Source organism: Lynx canadensis, chromosome B1 (assembly GCF_007474595.2).
Source record: "Lynx canadensis isolate LIC74 chromosome B1, mLynCan4.pri.v2, whole genome shotgun sequence".
Classification (NCBI taxonomy): domain Eukaryota; kingdom Metazoa; phylum Chordata; class Mammalia; order Carnivora; family Felidae; genus Lynx; species Lynx canadensis.
The window spans coordinates 205042162-205060945 of NC_044306.2; the positions used below are offsets into that span (position 1 = coordinate 205042162).

At 51.8% G+C, this 18784-nt stretch overlaps 1 protein-coding gene across 3 annotated transcripts; it reads left to right on the plus strand.

Moving 5' to 3' along the window:
- Nucleotides 1-371: 371 nt before the first annotated feature.
- On the plus strand, nt 372-13923 carry LOC115512896 (stem-loop binding protein). Of its 3 annotated transcripts, none has more exons than XM_030314386.2 (8): nt 372-541; nt 677-793; nt 5125-5229; nt 7908-7967; nt 8260-8397; nt 9043-9192; nt 9877-9958; nt 11345-12210. In XM_030314386.2, exons 1-8 carry the CDS (start codon nt 483-485, stop codon nt 11348-11350), a joined length of 717 nt encoding a protein of 238 aa, XP_030170246.1. In that variant the 5' UTR covers nt 372-482; the 3' UTR covers nt 11351-12210. The 3 variants fall into 3 exon arrangements, with proteins under 3 accessions (XP_030170246.1, XP_030170244.1, XP_030170245.1); XM_030314384.2 differs by lacking the exon at nt 11345-12210 and adding an exon at nt 12966-13923 and having other exon boundaries at nt 374-541; XM_030314385.2 differs by lacking the exons at nt 5125-5229; nt 11345-12210 and adding an exon at nt 12966-13923 and having other exon boundaries at nt 374-541.
- The last annotated feature ends 4861 nt before the right edge of the window (nt 13924-18784 follow it).

The window sequence follows — 18784 nt, forward strand, 5'->3', positions numbered from 1 at the left end:
CAGAGACCCGCCGCCCGCCCGCACCCCCCCTCCCCCCCGGGAGCGCCCGCGTCGCGCGCGCGCGCCCCAATCTCCCGCCAAGACCCCCTTCCCCCGCCCGCGGAGGCGCGGCCGCTCCAATTCTAGGAGGGGGGCAACCTTTCTTCGGGCCTCTCCTCGTCCACTCGGACGGCGTCGGTCCGCCGCCTCCCCGAAGGCAACGTCGGGGCTGCGGGCCGGCGGCGCCCCGCCCAGGGTCGGGCAGCCCGCGGAGCGGGTTCTGCCGTCTGGACTCCCCCGCCCGCCCGGGCCCGATGGTTTCGCCCGACGCGGCGCGCGCGGGAGCTCGGAGGGGCGGGGCCGCCGGCGCATAAAAGCGGTTGGGGGCGGGGCGCGCGCGCAGAGCTTGTCAGCGCCGGCGCGGGAACGGTCGCGGCTGCCGGCCCCCGACCCCCGCCCGAGGACGCAGCCCGGCGCCACAGCACCCGGCCGCTGCGCTCGATATGGCCTGCCGGCCGCGAAGCCCCTCCGGCTGCGGGAGCCGCCGCGACGGCGACGCCAGGTGAGGCGGGCCGCGCGTCCCGGGGCGTTCCGGGCGGGCCGGGCCGGGGGTCGGCGGGCGGGCGGGCGGGCGGCGGGGGGCTCGAGGCCGCTCCCACCCCCCACCCCCCCCACCGACGCGGCCTCTCGTCCGCAGCCCGCCGCCCCCCGCGAGGTGGAGCCTCGGACGGAAGCGCAGAGCCGACGGGAGGCGCAGGAAGCCCGAGGACGCCGAGGGCCCCGCGAAGCCGCCGCGAGACTGCAGACCCGACAGGTGGGCCCGGGCCCCAGCGGGCTGCTCGAGGCTCCTGGGGTCCCCGTCCTCATTGGTTAAGGCGCCTGGGGGGACTCTGTCCTGACTGCCTAAGGTACCTGGGGTCCCCCGTCCCGACTGGTTAAGGCTCCTGGGTTCCCCGTCCTGGCTGGTTATGAGTACCTCGGGGTTACCGCCCTGATCCGCTCGTGGTGTCTGTGCCTCGCATTAGTTGATTATTTAAGGGGCTTGTGGTTTTGGACTTTGATTAATTAGGGTGCTCGGGGGGGGGGGGTCACAACTCTTTGAGTGGTGGCGCTGCCAAGTCCTACGACACTTGGGTAGTCACGGCGAGTGAGGGTCACTGCACCTGGCTAGTCATGTCACCTCTGGCGTAGCGCCTGACTAGTTCTAGTGAAGGCAGCTGTTGCCCCAAACGTTTGCTTAAGGTGCCCGCATTTTCATGATCTGTGTGAAGCACCCTGTGTCACGTGACTGAGGTAGGTGACGTTCCCACAGAACCTCCGGTGATAAGTGTCAACAAAAACGGGTCTCAGCCTCAGCCAGCGAGCCTTCCTGTGTTTCAGGGACACTGGGAAGCTTTTAGCACGTTTCAGTGCAGCTGGTTCGGTTGGGTCTCAGAAGACTCAGCTTAGAGAAGTTGGGCGGCGCACCGCAGTGAAAACGGCGTAGGTGCCAGGCCGCAGACCGAGATTTGAGTTCCAGATCCTTGTTGCTTTTTAAGTTTTATTTATTTAGAAAGTTTTTTTTTTCTTTTAGTGTTTATTTATTTTTGAGACAGAGAGAGACAGAGCATGAGTGGGGGAGGGGCAGAGAGAGAGGGAGACACAGAATCCGAAGCACAGGCTCTGAACTGTCAGCACAGAACCCGAGGCGGGGCTAGAACTCACGGGCTGTGAGATCATGACCTGAGCTAAAGTCGGCCGCTCAACCGACTGAGCCACCCAGGCGCCCCAAGTTTTATTTATTTTTGAGAGAGAGAGAGTACGTGCATGTGAGTGCAAGTGGGGGAGGGGCAGAGACGGGAGGGGGACAGAGGATCTCTGCACTGACAGCTTGAACTCAAGACCTGTGAGATCATGACCTGAACCAGAGTCTGCACCTCTAGATTCCTCCTCCTCTTCTTCCTCCTCCTCCTCTTTTTTTCGGGCGCGTTTTTTACTCTCTGGAACATCAAATTCCTCCCTTCCTCCCTAGACCCTTCTTTTCATTCTGATGACTCCAGGTATTTTCTCTCTGAATGAGCCTTTGCTGCAGCATTCACATGAGTTGTTTCTAGAGCGCGTTGTGTGCTGGGGAGGTTAGGACGCCTCGGAAACCACGCTTTCATTTTCCTTGTGCTTGTACTCTGATGCAGGTGGCTCAGCTGGTCAGGGTATTTCAGAGGGACGGGGTGTGGGTGGAGACAGGGCAGGGACGAGGGCTAGGGTGCTCTTGAGAGGCCACAGGGAAGGAAGGCCTTTGTTGGGTTACCTCTGAGTGGTCACGGGACAAACCAGCCCACAAGGATCCGTGTGCCAAGGCCCCCCCCCCCCCCACCGGGTGGGGATGCGTTTGGCCTGTTTGAAGCCTGAATGGAGGGGGACAAGGTGGGTGGGCTGTTAGGTTGAGGTGGAAGGGGATTGTGAAAAATAAAGATGGGAAGAAATATGTGGTTGATATTCTACTTTTTTTTTTTTTTTTTTAAATTTTTTTTTTCAACATTTATTTATTTTTGGGACAGAGAGAGACAGAGCATGAACGGGGGAGGGGCAGAGAGAGAGGGAGACACAGAATCGGAAACAGGCTCCAGGCTCTGAGCCATCAGCCCAGAGCCCGACGCGGGGCTCGAACTCACGGACCGCGAGATCGTGACCTGGCTGAAGTCGGACGCTTAACCGACTGCGCCACCCAGGCGCCCCAGATATTCTACTTTTTAAAATCTAATTTTATTAAAAAAAATTTTTTTTTTGATGTTTGTTTTTGAGAGAGAGAGAGACCATGTAAGCAGGGGAGGAGCAGAGAGAGAGGGAGGGAGACATGGAATCCAAAGCAGGCTCCAGGCTCGGAGCTGTCCGCACAGAGCCCAAGGTGGGGCTCGAACTCACGGACTGCGAGATCATGACCTGAGCTGATGTCGGACGCTTAACCGACTGAGCCACCCAGGCACCCCTCACGTTTGGCTTTTTAAGGCAGGATTCCTGATGTTTGCTGATGGGTTGGGTGCAGAGGGGTCTAGGATGACTCCAGTGTTAGCTGTGAACACCTTTGTTTCTTGTGGAACCATGTGCTGAGGTGAGGAGGTTGTGGGTAGAGCCGAGCTGGCATGGGGGGGAGTCCATAGGCCGAAGCTTCTCCCGTGAGCCAGAGAAGGTGTCAGGAAGGTATTGAGACCTGAGGGTGTGGATGGGGAGGCCACGCACGTTTTGCATAAGTGTGAGTTCTATGCCTTTTAGAGACTTAGGACTAGAAGAGATACTTGGGAAGTGGTTTTGAGTGTGGGAGAGGCCCTGGACAGGGCTGGATTGGATGTGAACAGAAGCTGTCAGACATCGTTGAGGTCAGGGTCTGAGTCCTCCAGTGGTCTCCCATTTAGCTGAGGACGAAATGTTAAATCCTTACGTTGCCTTAAAAGTCTTTGGTGTCCCTGTGGGTTCCCCTGTAGCTCATTAGCCACGTGGGCCTCCTTATTCATCTAACGTGGCAGAAATGCCCTTGTGTCTGCCGTTGGCAGTGCTTTTCTCCCCAGTCCGCCATGGTGAGGAGTGGGGAGTGCATACAGGTGCCTGCAGTAGCTCTGTCGCGGGATGTGAGAAGTTCCTGTGGAGGGAGGTTAGCTTATTGTGTAAAATAGGCTTTGTTTTCTGTTCCAGCACCTTCCCAAAAAACGTGTTTGTTCTGAGACAGGATAGGTTGGTGACTATGATGTACTTAATCTGAAAAATAGGCTTGGGGTGCCTGGGTGGCTGAGTCGGTTAAGCATCCGACTTCGGCTCAGGTCATGATCTTGCCATTCGTGGGTTTGAGCCTCGCGTCGGGCTCTATGCTGACAGCTGGGAGCCTGGAGCCTGCTTTGGAGTCTATGTCTCCTTCTCTCTCTGCCCCTCCCCCACTTGTGTTCTGTCTCTCTATCTCAAAAATAAATAAACGTCAAAAAAAAATAAAAAGAGGCTTCAGTTCTGCAAGAGGCATTTTTTTTCTACAAAAATATGTGATGTAGCAAAAGGTCATTTGTAAGCACCCTTTAAAAGTTCAGGAAACTGCCATGGTGGAGACCTGAACCCCTTGATAGACTAGTGAGAAGTCCATGTCCAGCTCTGGACAATCCCCCCATTTGATTCTTCTCTGTATCTGGGATACGGTTACTGAGTCACATTAACTTTGGTTCATTAATTTGACTTCAGACACTGCCACGCATTTTTAGATTCTGGAAATTTTCTTTTAGAAATCTAATTTTAGTTTTTCTAGGTGAGGAAACCGTAAGAGAATAAACGATAATTGCGCAAAGAGATTATTCATTTGTTACCGCAGTTGCGCTTCCAAAGCACGCCGTTTGGTTTGCAGCTCAGGTACTGAGGGCTGCTTAGAGCTGCAGCTGAAGTTCGTGTCCAGCTTGGCTTCGCCCGTGGTGGCCAGTAGAAAAAAATCAGTTCGTGTCTAATCTACAGATAATGGACATACCAGCAATTCTGACTGCCAGATTTCAAATTCCCTAATTTGACCAAAGATTTATCTTGGCCGAAGGTTTCCTTGATCTCTAGATAGAACTGAACCCCTAGTTTACGCTTAACCCAACTCTAGGGGGGGGGGGCACTGTTATCAGTGCGCTAAGTTCTTGTAGCGGGGACTCAGTTGTAAATTCTTACCCTCTTGTTTTAATTATGTGGTATATTCCGAATCATTATGCGCATCTGAAACTAACTAGTATGCGCTGTTTATTAAGTACCTTTCACGTGCTGGGCACTTTGCTTAGTATGAAGTATAACCTAAGGGTTTTTTAAAATGCTGAAAAGTAGCTTCTCATTTTACAAATAAAGGAAATTGTATTAGGTACCGTTCTCAGGGCTGAAGATGCCTTGTTGACTTTGCCTTCCCCCCAGTAGACTTTTTCCTCCTGATTTAGCCAACACTGGCACATGGTAGGCGCCCAGAAGTTCAATAAATGAAGCCCAGAGAGGCTTTCAGTAAATTGCCTGAACTCAGTGATCTAGTAAGTTATGGAGCAGAGATTGGCCCAGAGCCCTTTCCCTTGGCACCCTCCAAACAGCACGTGAACATTTCCTGACGTACTGTTTGAAAGGAGACGGAAAGTGTGTGCCGTGGTTCACATGTGCGTTTTTATCTTATTGCAGTTTTACCACTCCCGAGGGCCCCAAACCCCGTTCTAGATGTTCAGACTGGGCAAGTGCAGTCGAAGAGGATGAGATGAGAACCCGAGTTAACAAGGAAATTGCAAGGTATACGTTGCAGACCGTTTTGGAATGTTGTTTATTGTGGTTTCAATTATGTGTTAAATCTGAGATGTGTCTTAGGATGATGATTTTTAAGAGTTTGGTCCCCACACCACAGTGTTAGCAGTACCTGGGAACTTCTTAGGAGTGCACATTCTCAGGCCCCACCCCAGGCCCGCTGAATGGCAAACTCTGGGTGGGGTCCGACCAGGTCTTGAAGAAGCCCTCCAGATGAGGCTGCTCGCCAGAGTTTGAGGACGCCTGCCGTAGCGGCCGTCCTTCCGCCGTGATGCGCTCTGACCTACCGCGTTGTGCTCTGCCACCCCAGCGAAGTGTGTTGTCTGACACCTGGCTCAGACGTCAGCTTGGAAGTGGGAGAGCGCAGTGAGGGGTCCCCATCTGGGGGCCTCTAAACCCCTTGCAGTTGTACCCAAAATTCTTGTGTGTGTCCCGAGTTCTCACAAAGGCCAAGCCACTTCCTGTACTCATATGCACTCTTAAACACCGTTTATTTCTCTTGATTACAAATTCTGTTCCCCCCCTTGATATATGCCATCCACCCCAGCTGAATGAATTTTGAGTTAAAATACTGTGGCTCATAATTAGCTGGAGAATGTTCAACTGAGTCCATTGGTTCTTAATTCTTATGAAAATGTGTCCTCTCTGCAGAGAAGCAGGGCCACATTGCCTGTTGCACGTCTGCAACAGAGAGGGAAACACAGAATCTGCAGCTTGATGGTATTTCTAGCTGCCTCCTTAAGAAAGGCACAGGCAGTGTGGGAGCTGGTTATGACCACACGTGTTGTGTGTGTGTTGGGGGGGCAGTATACCTCTTGGAAAGGTGAGCTGGAAGTTAACAGGTATGGCTCCAGTGTTTTGTTTCAAAAAAAAAAAAAAAAAAAGATTTAATGTTTATTTATTTTAGACAGAGAGACAGAGACAGAGCATGAGTGGGGGAGGGGCAGAGAGAGAGGGAGACACAGAATCCGAAGCAGGCTCCAGGCTCCGAGGAGTCAGCCCAGAGCCTGACTTGGGACTCGAACCCATGAACTGAGCCAAAGTTGGACGCTTAATGGATTGAGCCACCCAGGTGCCCCTCCAGTGTTTTGAATTAGTTGTTTTATTGACGTAGATCTCGATTTTCCCAACTGTAGAGCTGGGATGTTTGATTTGGTCTGTGTAGTTTCTGTGCGATGCTCCTGAGGTTTATAACAGCTGTCATGGCCTCACCTGTGTGTCCTGACCCCCCCCCTTCTCCCCTTGCCAGGGACTGTCCTCGGCCCTCGTGCGGAGATCCTGGTCTGTCTGGACACTCCTTTGGTGGCTCCTTCTCCTCAGTTGTCTCACAGGCCTGCCTCTGAAAGTTGTTCTGCTTTGCAGAACAGGCCTGCTCAGTTTTGGGCCACTCTGTTCCTAGATCACACCTTTCCTGATGGAAGGCTGCTGCTTTAGTAAGGCCTGGGTGGTCTGAGCTGCCGATGGTGGTGGCCCGCTGTACGTTTTACGACAATTCAACTCACTGTGCTCTCAAGAGGGTAACACATACCACACACCAGCTCTCTGAAAATTGGGAAGTGAGTTTTAGTCCTACCTGAAGCCAGTCTTTTTCAACTAGAGTCACAGAGAGTGAAGCCCTGGAGAAAGTGATCCGAGGGCCTCCTCTCTGTGTTGTCACAGGCTGGCATAGAATTGATGTTTCCTGGGTTCACAGGAAGTAAACTCATTCATTACTTCCGGTGCCCAAACTGTTGGATGCCTCAGCAAACTTGGGGGTGGGGATTTTGGAAGGAGATGCAGTGATGACATACTTCAGACAAATGAGCTTCTGGTTTGAGGGGATTCGTGGTTTCAGTGGTAGATTGTGTACAGTCCTTGGGCCGACATACCCGGGCAGAGCTGGGGTTTGGTAGTTGTTGTGATGATAGAAGTCAAATGCCTGGTGAAGTTTGCAGGGAACACAACGGGGGTGGTGGTGCCGTTCTCCTTCCAGGTATAGGAGGAGGTTCGCGGGACTCAGGCACACGCGTCTTGTTAGTAGCTAACTAGTTGTGGTATTAGAAGTCAACTTTTTATTTCAACTTTTGTTTATTTTCTTTGAAACTGGGCTCTTACGACTTAACCTGAAACTGTTAGGGACTTTATTTGGTTCAGAGAACCTCTGCCTTATCACATGTGGTGGTGCCCAAGGGCATTGAGGCAGTTGCTCATAGAGCCTGGTTGCCCTAAGCACTTGGTGTGATCTTGGTGTATAACTTCTCTTCTTATGAGAGAAGATGACTGAGGGAGATTGAAAATAAGCCACCCAGGGGCTCCTGGGGGGCTCAGTCGGTTGAGCGTCCGACTTCAGCTCAGGTCACGGTCTCGCGGTTCGTGAGTTCGAGCCCCGTGTCGGGCTCGTCAGGCTCTGTGCTGACAGCTCGGAGCCTGGAACCTGCTTCGGATTCTGTGTCTCCCCCTCTCTCTGCCCCTCCCCCATTCATGCTCTGTCTCTGTCTCAAAAATAAATAAAACTTCAAAAAAAAAAAAAATAAGCCACCCAACTGTGCTGTTACCTGTACTCATTAATCCAGACTACACTGCTCAGGAAGAAGACCTTATTCTTGGGGGCTGTTTCAGTTCTAAAAGCATTGTATTCAGTTAATTCAGTTATGCCTTAAAATCAGCGATGTTTATTTTGCTTTCAGATATAAAAGAAAACTCCTCATAAATGACTTTGGGAGAGAGAGAAAGTCTTCGTCGGGAAGGTAAATGCCACGTAAAGGTTTCTTTTTTAATTTGATGGGCCTGCAGTCTGTTAGTAGAAACAACTGTGCATGAGGTGCTGGTTGTCTCAGTGGCATGTACTGGGTTAGTCCTTTCCTCACTGCGTTGGAAGCTGTACCCATTGTGTAGTAAATTCCCACACACACAAAGAGTTCTAGACTGTTTAAGATTAACATGGTTTGGAATCCAGAGGACAGATGTTCTTTCATGGTTGTGTTTCACCGTTTTCTTACGTAGTGATCTTAAAGTGTGTTCTGTTCCTTTCCTCTTCAGTTCTGATTCGAAGGAGTCGGGGTCCGCAGCACCAGCTGACTTAGAGACAGATGAAAGCGTGCTCATGAGGAGGCAGAAACAGATCAACTACGGAAAGAATACCATTGCCTATGACCGCTACATTAAAGAAGTCCCAAGGTAGTCCTGTCTCCCTGGCACATCCTGATGGAGCACGGGGCTTTGCAGCCTGGATGGTTACTTCAGGGGTGAATCTGAGTCTGGGCGTAGCTCACGTCTGCTGAGGACCAGTGAACAGTAAGTGCTGAGGCACTTACATGAGTGAAGAGGCACGGATGGGATCCCCAGGGACTTGAAGATAAGAAAATACACTGTATAGTTCAGGGTGTTGGAAGACATTTCAGGTCTTACTTCACGTCAGACTTCTAGTGGTCTTATAAATGTAAAGCTATTAACGTGCATGATGGGGGAGAAAGTAAAGTTCGGGTTGCAGGTTGTGAAGATGTTACTGGAGGAAAGCATGAGCGTTGCCTCATTTTGTCCAAGCAGCACGCTCTTCCTACCCTGCTCCCTCACACGCAGGTTGCAAAGCTTAGAGCGTCGATTTCTCAGCAGGACTAGACTTCAGATGTGGTTTTTTGGAGCACACGTAGCAGAAGAATAGTAGAATCAAAGGGGCAGTGCTGTTGTATACGTTAGTTATGCTCATTTTATAGAGTCTCCGTTGATCTGTATTTTTTTGGTAACTCTGATCTCATAGTTTGGCTAACGTTCAAGCTGATGTGGGCAGAGTGTGTGTCGGAATAACCGCCCTGTTTCCTGCAGACACCTTCGCCAACCTGGCATCCATCCCAAGACCCCCAACAAGTTCAAGAAGTATAGTCGGCGATCGTGGGACCAGCAGATCAAACTCTGGAAGGTGGCGCTGCATTTTTGGGATCCTCCACCTGAAGAAGGATGTGATCTGCAAGAAATGTATGTCTTTATTGCACTCTTGGCCTCTGTTTCTGCGACGTGTGCAGTGACCGATACCGCTTGATCACCTGTGTGGCACGCTGGCCTCGTACTAAGTGCCCCTGGAAGTTTTCTGAGAGAATAGTCCGCTGCCCCGGACTCCAGCCAGGAGTCCCCGAGATAATTTCTAACATGGCTTTACAGAGTTGGTCTCACAGATGTCATCCTGTCATACAATTTTTTCCCACTGTGCCGCTGTTGTTCTGTGCTCTTTATGAGTGGAAAATTGGAAATATTAGTGATCGTCTGCTGTATGGTTTGTTCTGGTGTGCACCCGCCCCCACTGCCTCCCCACATTGGGCGTATTATTGCTGCTTCTACCTGGTACGATGCCCTTGGGGGTGTAAACAATTGCACCATAGTTGGGAGCGGGCAGGTTGTGTGCTCTGAGCCAGGTGGATGTCTCCGCTTGCAGTGACTGTGGCCAGCTCTCCCTGTGCTGGTTGACTGGGCAGCACTGGGGCGGGGAGGGTTCACTGAAAACTGTCTCGATGCTTTCAGGAGCAGAGGAGACACGAGTGACCATTGTCAGAGGGCAGCATGGTGTTGATTGTGCTTGTGTTTAGCGAGCAGTTGGAGCACCTTCCTGCATCACGTGCCTCCTGGCTTTGGTAGCTGACTTACCTGTTTGGTTTCACTTCGCAGACATCCTGTGGACCTCGGGGAAATGGAGACGGAGTCCGCAGAAAGCAGCTCTGAATCCCAGACAAGCTCTCAGGATAACTTTGTAAGTACCTTTTCTTGGTTTCCAGTTAATTGTTGACAACGTGTGCCACTTTGTAAACTGACATTGAGGCCAGAGTTTGATTTTGCTGCTTATGAGTAAGGGGCTCCTTATCCCTTTCTCCTGTTGTCATCAGAGTATCAGATTGAGTGGAGTCCCTCTGTATTGGCCTTAATCTAGGTTTTTGGTTGGATCCACCTAGTTAGTCCTACCATTTTCATTTTACTTATTCTTATTTAATTAATTTGAAGTTTATTGCTTCTCGGCCTTTTGGCTAAGATCAAGTGTAAAGTTTATTTTGAGAGAGAGCACACGCATGTGTGGAGAAGGGGCAGAGAGAGAGGGAGACAGAATCCCAAGCAGGCTCCGTGCTGTCATCACAGAGCCCGACACAGGGCTCGATCCCAGGAACTGTGAGATCATGACTTAAACCAAAGCCAAGAGTTGGGTGTTCAACCGACAGAGCCACTCAGGTGCCCCCACCATTTTCAGTTTAAAAGTGAAAAGCCTTGGGGCACCCGGGTGGCTTCATTCTCGGTTAAGTGGTTAAGCGTCCGGCTCTTGATTTCGGTTTGGGTCATGATCTCACAGTTCCTGGGATCGAGCGCCGCCTTGGGCTCTGTGCTGACAGTGCTGTGCCCGTGTGGGATTCTCTCTGTCTCTTTCTGTCTCACAATGAAAATAAGCTTTAAGAAGAAAAACGTAAGGCTTTTTTCCTTTTGGTTCCAGTGCTTACGTAGGTCTTGTCACAGGCATTAATTTTAAGCTGTATACAGTTTGTGCTGGTGATTTGTTAGTACAAGAACTGTTTGCTAATTGTTATAAAATAAAGGTGTGTTTTGGGCCTAGGGTTTCCTCCATATTTTCCAGTTTTTAAAAACGATGTGTTTTTGGAGGAAAAAACTACAAAGATTAAAAGCAGTATATAAAATTATCTCAGCTGTCAGTTGGGTAGTATTGATTGGGTCGCTGTTGGTTGGGTACATGTTCTTCCAGACTTTTCTGCGTGTATACAAGCAGATATACGCACGAGCAGTTATGCTTTACGTGAGGTCATCCTGTGTGAGGTCGTCCTGCACTGTGTTTGAACAGTTCAGAAGCCTATAAAATAAACGTGCATAGTTGCCTTTTTTCCCTTCATCTGGGTCACCTCCTTGGTAAGCCCAGCATAGGTCCATCCTGTCTTGTGGACCCTCTGTTGACCCACTCTTTGTGACTGTGAGGTGAGCAGTAAGGCAAATGTCAAACAATAGAAGACTAGCAAAGTTATGTTTCTGTCATAAGGTTTTTGAAGACTAATGATGCGGGAAATTATTGAGATAAGTAAAAACAGGGTACTTAATGGTAGAATGATCCCAGTTTTATGGATATTTATTCACACGTATGCAGGACTAAAAAGGAACCCATGAAAATGTCAACTGGTGGTATCCTTAGTTTGGATGAAGAGGAACCCTTGTCCCAGCTCAAGAAACAGATTCTGAACATGCCACCTGCCAAATCAGAAGTTAGAGGGAGATGGCTCAGGCCCAGGGGACAAGGGGAGGGGGGGCCAGACCACAAAGATCAGAGGCAGGGGTCCTCCTGGTGGGAGGTCCTGGGGGGTCCAGGAGGAGGTGGTTCAGAGATGGCTGGGTTTGCTAAAGGAAGAGAAGCCTGGGCTGGGTACCTTATTTCATGCTGTGAACACCCAGAACTGTGTGTATCCCTTACCCACTCCACCAAGTCTGGACACAGCCACGGTGTCACTGTGCTCAGGAGATGCCATGTTGACAGAAAACACTGTCTCATCAGCATCCACATTTGGGTTTTCTGGTTGCCCTAATGATGTCCTTATTATAAGTTTTTTGTTTTTTGTTTTTTGTTTTTTTTAAATCCACAGTTGAATCAAGGACTACTTGTCTGAATTGCCATTTCTTACATGTTCTTTAACTTAGAATAGTCTTCCTGCATTTTCCCCCATGACCTTGGCTTTTTGGGGAGATTCAGGCTAGTTTTTATAATGCGGAATTCCTCATTTGGGAGTTCTGTTTCTTTAAGGACTAGATTCAGATTGAACCCTTTAGGCAAGAATATGACCATGGTGGGGGGTGTACCCAGGCGCCCCCCCAAAATAACTTTTTTTTGTTTTAACTTTCATTTACAACTTTGGTTTAAGTTGGATGAAACATTGGACTTCAGTGGGTTTAAATGCCCTAAACTGTAAACTCTAAGGTTTGATTGTATGACCTTGTAATTAAACTTTTTTAACGAAAAAAGCAATGCCTGTTTATTGAAGCAGTTCAGAAATGTATTACGCACCATTACCAAATCCTGCCTTGAGAGCCACTGTTTGCGTTTTGTCTAGCTTTTCAGCATCTGTTCTGTGCTTGTAAAAGATGCACGTGGGTGTTCATATCTGGTTTTTGTTTTACACAGTGCCTTGTGTATGGTACGTAACGGTCCCTTTGGCAGCACAGTTATCAGAAAGAGTGAGCGAAGGCAAAGAGCTTGACGTGCGTTTTCTCTCACTTGATTCCCAAATGTGGGTGTAGGAAGTGGCCCCCGTGTTGGGGGTGAGGTGGGCTGGAGAAGGAGCAGCCAGGACAGATCCTCCTTGGCCGGTGAGCACGTGCCCTGCGGTTTGGTGCGATTCTGCGTCACAAGGCACGGTGCGTGGGTGATGGTAGGCTGAGTCCACTCTGCGGCCCCCTAGGGGTCAGAGGGCTGGGGCTCGGACGCCTTAAAGGTGTCAGCTTTTAGTCAGCCTCTGGTGGGCGTTGCTTAGCGGGTAGGGATTTGACAAATCCACCTCCAAGAAAGTGTGATGTTGCCCGTGAATTTGAAGTAGGTGATGGTTTGAATTCTCTCTCCCAAGCATCCTAGCGCGCATGGACTTTCGGCCTCCGGGGCCGTGGGCTCAGGAGGAGGCAGGCACCCCCTGCCTTGGGGCGCACAGCTTTGGGTTTGGTGCCAGCGGCAGCGAGTCCCACGTGTCTTGGGGGCTAGCCGTGACCGTGCTCCTGTTTTCTAGGATGTGTACTCTGGCACACCCACTAAAGTCAGGCACGTGGACTGCGGAGTGGAGGACGAATTTGACTTGGAAGCTTGTTTAACGGAGCCCTTGAAAGATTTCTCAGCCATGAGCTAACTGGTGCCACCTAGAGGCCACTGGGAGCGAGAGTTGCCTCTGCCCGGCAGGTTGGGGACCGGCCAAGCATGTGTCCTGCGTTTGTAACCGGATGGCTTCTGTTCATAGTTCATTATCACATTAGCTCGTGGTGAACTGTTATTCTTGCCTTATTTTCTTAAGAAGCGTTAATTTTATGTATAGCGAGTGTATTTTGCATGTTTTAAATTGTAAATGGAACTAAATCCAAGGAAAATTGAACTTGAAAACTTAATTGCTTAATCTCTGCCATTCTCCAAGTTACCCTGACAAACCTACTTTTAACTGGTTCTCCACCAGTAAGTTAGACACCCGGTCTCCACTTGTCAGGTGGCTGGTTTGGGTTTAACCACACGCTCACAGGACCAGTCTCGTGGCGGCTCTCTTTTCCGGTAGCTGACTGAGTGTTCTCATAATTGGATAACTTGAATATCGTTACGGAAACTTAAATTTTGGGTCTTTTGTCAGTATGTCAAGGTGTGGTTTTTTTTGCCTCATCCAGAGCACTGAATAGTCAAAGTTAGTAAATTGAGCCGTTAAGTTAATGGATTTTATGTAAGTTATACAGTCTTAATTTGGTACTTGTAAATAGCACTAGGGAGGCCTTCCACCCGTAACACTCCAAGAGTAAGGCTGCCAGCAGAGGGGCTTAGAATGGATGTTTTTTTACAATCAGTTAATTCACCATGTAAAGTTGCTGTAAATGACAATGTGTACAGATTTTCTGTTCAAATACTCAATTGTAAACTTCTTGTTAAGACTGTTATGTTTCTATTGCTTTTGTATGGAACGATATTGCAAAAATAAAAAGAAAAGAACCTTCTTTAGCTGATTTATTGCCAGCTAGGCGCCTGCTGAGGTAATTCCCGCGTTTGGAGGATCTAAGTATCTATCTCCTTGTCACGTGACGCTGGGGGACGGCAAATTGGGGGTGAAGGAAGCCCATGGGGGTGAAGGAAGCCTGACCCAGGATCAGGAAACTACCCGGTGAGGAGGGGACCTCATGGGTTTGGAGCTCTTGGGGCATCTCTGTCAGGCTGGAACCATCCAGACCTGACGCGGCAGGGCCCGGCCGCGTTTGGCGTGTGACCGGCGGATGTGCAGAGAAGCTGGGGGACCCAGGTTGGACGCTTACGGGGCACCTGGGGTGTCGCGGCCTTTCCCTCTTTCCGAGACAGACCCAGGCTGCACGTTCTACCCTGGAGCGGAGCGGGCAGTGGACCTGGGTTTCGAGGGGTGGCCCCCCCCCCCCCCCCCACCGCACGTACTCGGTACTCGTACACTTGAAACCCTGGAAACTCTGTCTACGGACCTTGCTGTTCGGCCACGGCCACGTGCCCTAAGGATGGTCCCTCAGAAGTGATGCTGAACTTGCCTCAGGCCAAGGGGGGGTTTTGGCAACATTGTTCACGGTTTTTCAAAAGGGCAGGAGGCCCTCTTCTTGCCCTTTGTTGAGCCCATGCCGTGTGTCAGTTCTAGTAGACACTGGAGATGTGCAGGAGACGGGGTGCTCCAGAGTCTGCGCTCACACTCCCATGGGGACAGAAGATAGCAAATACGGAGTCGGGTTAAGGGGTGAGTGGAGACGGGCAGGGGGCAGGGGGATGCCCGGGAGGCGGGAGGTTGCCATTTTTTTCAGGCTGGGTGAGAGATGCCCGACAAGGTGGCGTGTGAACAGATGTGCTCTCCGGGAAGAACGTCCACCCCAGGAGGCAGCAGACGCAAAGGCCCTGAGGTAGGAGTTCGGTGTATAGACTGTTAGCAAAACCCTCACGTGTGGGACAGAGTTTGTAGCTGGTCGGGAGCTGGCGGGACTTTGGGGAGGAAAGTTCTGGGGCCTGCCTCGGGCTGTGGGGAGACCCAGTGGGGGTGGGTGGGAAGATGTGAGAATGTTAGGAACCGGAGCTGAGTGGGTCCTGGCCATGTGGCAGCAGTTCATCGTGGAGGTGGAAGATGACGGACCGGCTGGTCCGGACAGGATTTCGAGGCGGTGCCGAGGGCACCTCTGCGTCCTGCCACCGAGGCTGGAAGGCAGGGGTGGAGCGGGAAGCCGGTGACGGGGCTTGGGTGCACGGGAGCGGCACCCCTTGGCCGCCTCACCCTCCGCCTTCCCGGTGGCACGCGGGGCTGACGTTCAGAAGTGGCTTTCGAGCAGACGTCGGCGCGGGGCGGCCGGGAAGGTCGGGTCTGTGACGAAGCTGTGGGCGTGCGGCGTGAGACCGCCGAACGGTAGGACCGAGGCGCTCCGGAGCTGTCCCTCTGCAGGCCCCCGAGACCCAGGGGGCTTGTTTTGAGGAGACCTGTGCTTGTGGCTCTTGTGTAGGGAATCGTACCCCAAGAGGTTTCCCCGGAGACCCGGAAAGCTTTTGAGAGAATTGGGTTGTTAGAAAGCCGCGAGTTTGGACTGAGAGGCACGGGCAGCAGGAAATGACAAGGGGCCTTTGGATCCTCCCGATTCACCTGGCAGGAAGCGGGCGGAGGAAGGCTCACGGCTGCAAAGAACACACGCTGCCTTTTGTGGAAAAGCGAGAATTCACAGGGTGGACCCGGCAGCCCAGAGGCAGAGCCGGGAAGCGTGGAGACCCCCTGACGGAGCGGGAGCCGAGCCGCGTGGCTGGTGGCGCCTGTGTCTCCACCCGCTCCGGACGGTCCGGCCCGGCCCGCTGCCGTGCGGCGTGTGTGGTGGGGGCTGGGGACGGACGGCAGATCCGACGTCTCTCTAGCTCGGAGGCCTTCAGACTGAAAGCCCCTCTGGGGGAGGAGATTCGGGCCTTTGTTTGGGCTGGCGTGGGAGGAGGCGACTTGGAGGCCTTGAGGGGACTGTCCCTAACCTGTGGCCAGAGAGTGGACGGAACTGGCCTTAAACGAGGGCGAGGAGGCCGGTTGGCTGGAGCCGGGGTGTTGCACACGTAGACTTGGGCTTTACTCTTGAGTGAGGGGGGCAGCGGGGGACGTGCCTTCTGATTTAGGTTCTAGAAGAATCATTTTGACTGCTAGCTTTTGCTTTGCATTTGAATTCTTGGAGTGCCCTTAAGCGGCAGGGAAGTCACCTTTCAGGCTTTAGTTCTTGCCTTTTAATGCTGTTAGCGTAATCTAGTATTTTCTGTACGAGGTTACAAATAACCACCGGCTAGAATTGAGTCGTCTTTATTCTTGACTCTTGTACATCGAACCTAGAAGTGTCAGAACTAAATTAAGTTTGTCTGCCGTGATTAATTCCAGGCTGATGGCTATCTCGTTCCCATTGGTGACTCATTTCCCTATCTCCCCACGCAGAGGTGGGGTCCGCTTATCAGGGCTGTCATCCTCCGTCCCCAACTTACTTTTTTCCTGCATTGTGAACCATTCTTGTTTCTTGCCGGTCTATCTGGATCCTTTCCCTTTGGTAGGAAGACCTCGCCGGCGCCCCTCGGGTGAGTCCGCAGTCTGCCTGAAGCAAAAGCCTGTGCTTCGGGCTGTCTCGACCCATGCGGGCGGACCCTCTGGTCAATGGAGCGGGTACAGGGTCTTTTCATTCCAGGTTAGCAAATGTGAAAAGTCTGCTAGGCAAGTCCTGTCACAGTACTTGGCAAACTGAAAATGCCTTGGCAAGTTAATAGTTGAGCTGCCCTCTTTGAACCTGGATTGGCTGGGTGGGAGGAAGTGTGCCTTTTTAAAAAAGTTGTTTTAATGTTTATTTTTGAGAGAGAGAGTGTGGGTGGGGGAGGGTCAGAGAGAGGGAGACACAGACTCTGAAGAGGGCTCCAGGCTCTGAGCTGTCGGCACAGATCCCGACACGGGGCTCGAACCCACGAACCACTAGATCGTGACCCGAGTTGAGAGTAAGAGTTGGGTGCTTCACCGACTGAGCCACCCAGGCGCCCCACCTTTTTGATCCTAAAGTCTGCAGATTTTATTCAAGGGTGGTTTTCGTGTGTGTGCCTGCATGCGTGTGTGTGTGGTTTCGTGCTGTGTTGTGGCCGTCTTGTTTGCTTTCTAATGTGTAGGCCTCGCTTAGGACCTCCGCCACCTCATAAAACTCCCATTTCAAAGACGCATATGAAATTTTCCAGGAAAATAATCCCCTCAGTGTAGTACAGGGAGCCAGCTCCCCAGATAGCGGCACTAAGGGCTTTGGTGGCTGGAGCTGCAACAGAGGCACCGACTGTGTATGTGTCCTCAGCTCTCTGCCTGGCCTGGCCCGTTGGGGGCCGTTCGGTGTGTGCAGTGGAGGCGGGGCGCACACCTGCCACCCAGTCCCAGCTCTGGGTTTTCCAGCTGTGGGGCGGGGCCTTCATGCCCCCATCTATAGAACTGGGGTAACAGCGCCTACCTCGTAGGTTGTCTCTAAGGATTAAAGGAGACAGCGGGTGCCACATGTTTAAGAATCTGCTGTGGTTGCCGAGGGACCCGTTCAGTGCATGCCCATAGCCCCGCACATTGGCTCATTCCTTTGCTACCAGTCAGAGCGAGGATGGTCATCAGGCAGGCACTCAAGAAGAGGGTCGTCGATTACAGAGATGTGCTAGCCCTTTCTTGGAGGCCGAGAGGTGGTTGGATGTGCCCAGGGAGGGGTCCTGGAGCTACTCCCTCAAGTGAATGCCAGGCCACGTGAGCAGCAAGTGGCATTTCGCCCGGTGGCCCTGAATGTGATTTTGAGAGTGGTTTTCAGTGTGATGGCCATCAGTGCACTTGCCGTGCTCCGTAGGGAAAAGGCAGAGTTTGAGTTTCCTGAGGAACTTCCTCCCCCTCCTTGGGCAGAATTGCCAGGGTGGGGGCCTGCCGTCGACACAGGCAGGCCCATTGCTGCACAGCGGATTTCCCTGGAACTTGGTGGATCACAAGAACAGTATCTCAGTTTCTGTGGCTTAGTTGATCCTCTCGTCCGGTCTCTTGCAGGACTGCAGTCGAGATGTTGGCTCGGGCTGGGGTCTCTTCTGAAGGCTTGACCAGGGAGGGATCTGTTCCAGCTTCACTCTCGTGGCCGTTGGTCAGAGATTGCCCTCTGTTCCTTGGCATGCGGGCTTCTCCACATGGCAGCTTGCTTAGAGCAGGGCGAGCGAGCAGATGCCAGCCCAGATGGGAGTCACAGGCTTGTATCGCCTACTTTTGGAAGTGACAGCCTGTCACTTAGTTTGATTAAGAAGCCAGTCACTGGCCAGCGGGCACTCTGGGAGAGGGGATCGCACGAGAGTGGGTCGTTGGAGCCGTTTTAGAAGTCTGCACATCTCAGGGGGGCTTGCCGGGCAGGTGGACAGCCATGAGCCATGACCTAGATCTCACGTTTGTACAAAGGTTCACTTAAAATGAGCCACAGACCTCAGTGTAATAACTTGTAGGAGGCCATTGGGACCTGGGGCTGGGCAGAGTTCTTAAGTCTTGACCCCGAAAGCGTGATCCATGAAAGGAAACATTCTTCAGATATACGTCATCAAAACTAAAAGCTTTTGCTCTGTGAAAGACCCGGCTGCAGGATGGAAAGAAAAACTGCAGACACACATCTGGCCACACATCTGCCCAGGGACTTGTGTATGGAGTATATAAACAGTCCACACAAAAGTGAAAGAAGTCTAATTAGAAAGTGGGTGAGGGGCACCAGGGTGGCTCAGTCGGTTGGGCGTCCGACTTCAGCTCAGGTCGTGATCTCGCGGTCTGTGGGTTCGAGCCCCGTGTCGGGCTCTGTGCTGACAGCTCGGAGCCTGGAG

What these genes read in the sequence shown, in the direction of transcription:
- LOC115512896 (XM_030314384.2), top strand. Translation starts at nt 483, where the DNA reads ATGGCCTGCCGGCCGCGAAGCCCCTCCGGCTGCGGGAGCCGCCGCGAC. An exon ending in TACATTAAAGAAGTCCCAAG is followed by an intron (nt 8,398 to 9,042) that starts GTAGTCCTGTCT and finishes TGTTTCCTGCAG; the next exon opens with ACACCTTCGCCAACCTGGCA. An exon ending in GGATGTGATCTGCAAGAAAT is followed by an intron (nt 9,193 to 9,876) that starts GTATGTCTTTAT and finishes TTCACTTCGCAG; the next exon opens with ACATCCTGTGGACCTCGGGG.